The sequence below is a fragment of the Hevea brasiliensis genome, chromosome 15, assembly GCF_030052815.1.
Source record: "Hevea brasiliensis isolate MT/VB/25A 57/8 chromosome 15, ASM3005281v1, whole genome shotgun sequence".
In the NCBI taxonomy this organism is placed as follows: Eukaryota; Viridiplantae; Streptophyta; class Magnoliopsida; order Malpighiales; family Euphorbiaceae; genus Hevea; species Hevea brasiliensis.
Window position 1 is genome coordinate 59471312 of NC_079507.1, and position 2004 is coordinate 59473315.

Here is a 2004-nt window from a genome sequence, read left to right on the forward strand (position 1 = left end):
ACAAGCTTTGCTGGTATTTCAATGGCTTTCTTTCAAATTTTAAGCAATAATATATTCATGCACTTTTTCTTCCATCTATACACAACTATTCTAATTATAATATAGACTAGAATGTAGAAAGTAAAAAATGGGTTTACGTATAAACGTATAATTGAACGGCAATAACATCTTTGATTCAATGTATTGGAACCAAATCCATATAAAAGAAGAATTAATAAAAGTTTCACATATTAAACAACTAATTTTTTATTTTTTTTTTATAATAATACATCATATATATACTAGAGTTCTCACCTAATTAATTATTGATTCTACAATGGCAAATGATGTTATACAAGAAAGTTAAAATTAAAATGTTCCAAATTCTTGAAATCATGCCTATATATTGTTCATCAATGTGGCTTCAGAGCTTCTGGTAACATTTAATTTGAAGGGAATGATCACGATCCCACCACAAGGTCAGAGCAGAGCGTTTTGAAGGAATAGTGCTCTAATTTCAATGGAGTCATGGTTACTTAATTGGGTTGTTTTCTTGCATGATTTCTCGTCGTTGTTCCACTTTCCGGAAATGGATTGCCATATTTTTCCAAACAATCATAGATTTACAGTGAGAAGACATATCCCAATTGCATCTATATCACTATATCATCCAACTCTCCTGCAAGATTTCATTAGGCTGTTCCTTACAATTGGAGCCAGCAATTACTGAAAGAGAAGAAGCGTAAAAGAAGCAGCAGGAACTTCTGGTTCCTTTGATAAATTAGACTCGGTATTTTTTTGCTTCTCTTCAGGAGTGGTATTGGGAGCTGTAGAAGAAGGAAAGCTTATTGTGAGGTCAAGGTTTAGGTCAGCCAAAGCAATTGGACCATCCTCCAAACAACTAGCTGCATCGGATGCTTGCTGATTATTATCATTGTGGGGTTCGGTGTCACTTTTCAACCCACCAGAGGATGTTGCACTGCCAGAGTCTTGTGGGATTTGAAGGCGAGGGAGATTATGGGTCAAACGATGATTATTTGGATCAATTCCCATTTTTATAAGCTTTCTCCTTAAATGGGAATTCCAGTAGTTCTTTACTTCATTGTCAGTGCGTCCAGGCAATCTCCCAGCTATTAAAGACCATCTGATGAAAGCAAAAATTTTTAACCATTAGCATATATATATAAACCCAAGACAACAAAAATGTAATATATCAATAGAATTTGAAAGAAAATAGAGAATTAAAATTAAATGCCTATCGCACCTATTTCCCAGAAGCGCATGAAGCTTGATAATGAGATCTTCTTCATCTTCAGCAAAGTTTCCTCTTTTAAGGTCAGGCCTTAGATAGTTTGTCCATCTCAGCCTACAACTTTTGCCACAGCGAAGCAGTCCTGATGGAGCATGAAAAAAGAAAATCAATACCCACTCTATGTTTTATTAGCAAAATTTTATTTTCTCTGTTATTTCCAGCCATGGAAAAAAAATGTGGTAAGGGATTACAGTATACAAACCTGCAGCTTGAGGAAGGGTTCTCCAGCAACCTTCCCCATGTTTACGTATGTAATTAATAAGCTTCTGGTCTTCTTGCTTAGACCAAGCACCTTTGTTGGTGTCTTGCTTATCACAGCAAGGCTTTCTCATTGGATTGCAGATTTTGAGTACAAACTAAAAAGTATCAGAAAGAGAGAGAGAAAGGGAAGAAGATGGGGTAAAGAAGACTGAGCAGAGGTATATAATAGGGAGGAACGTTAAACTGGATATCAGAAATACAGTGTTTGACTTGGACCGGTGGTTTGGCCATGCGTTTGAGTCCTTTACTGCTTAAAGAGAAAAAAAAGGTGGTAGGGTTAATTTCACAATCTTCTGTGGTAGTTGCCGTTAAGTATTAGTCCTTTTCTAGTACTCAAGCTTCTTCAAATTTTAATTACCCTAATATCTCACTCTATGAATCATCACCGTTGACCTTTCCACAGACCAACAATATCCCTCACTTTTTTCTTTTTCTTTTCAATAAAAGCAAAT

General features: G+C 35.6%; 1 protein-coding gene across 1 annotated transcript; it reads right to left on the reverse strand.

Annotated features, from left to right (window-relative positions):
• Window positions 1–228: 228 nt before the first annotated feature.
• On the reverse strand, window positions 229–1699 carry LOC110640588 (myb-related protein 308). Its single transcript, XM_021791934.2, has 3 exons — window positions 1494–1699; window positions 1244–1373; window positions 229–1123 (listed from the first exon to the last, which is right to left on the reverse strand). The coding sequence occupies exons 1-3, from the start codon at window positions 1621–1623 to the stop codon at window positions 703–705; spliced, it is 681 nt and encodes a 226-aa protein (XP_021647626.1). The 5' UTR covers window positions 1624–1699; the 3' UTR covers window positions 229–702.
• Between the last annotated feature and the right edge of the window lie 305 nt (window positions 1700–2004).

Bases quoted from the DNA above. Each gene is read 5' to 3' on its own strand.
- LOC110640588 (XM_021791934.2), bottom strand. From the start codon at position 1,623: ATGAGAAAGCCTTGCTGTGATAAGCAAGACACCAACAAAGGTGCTTGG. The intron at 1,374-1,493 runs GTTTGTATACTG...ATGCTCCATCAG, and splicing joins AACCCTTCCTCAAGCTGCAG to GACTGCTTCGCTGTGGCAAA. The intron at 1,124-1,243 runs GTGCGATAGGCA...TGCTTTCATCAG, and splicing joins CATGCGCTTCTGGGAAATAG to ATGGTCTTTAATAGCTGGGA.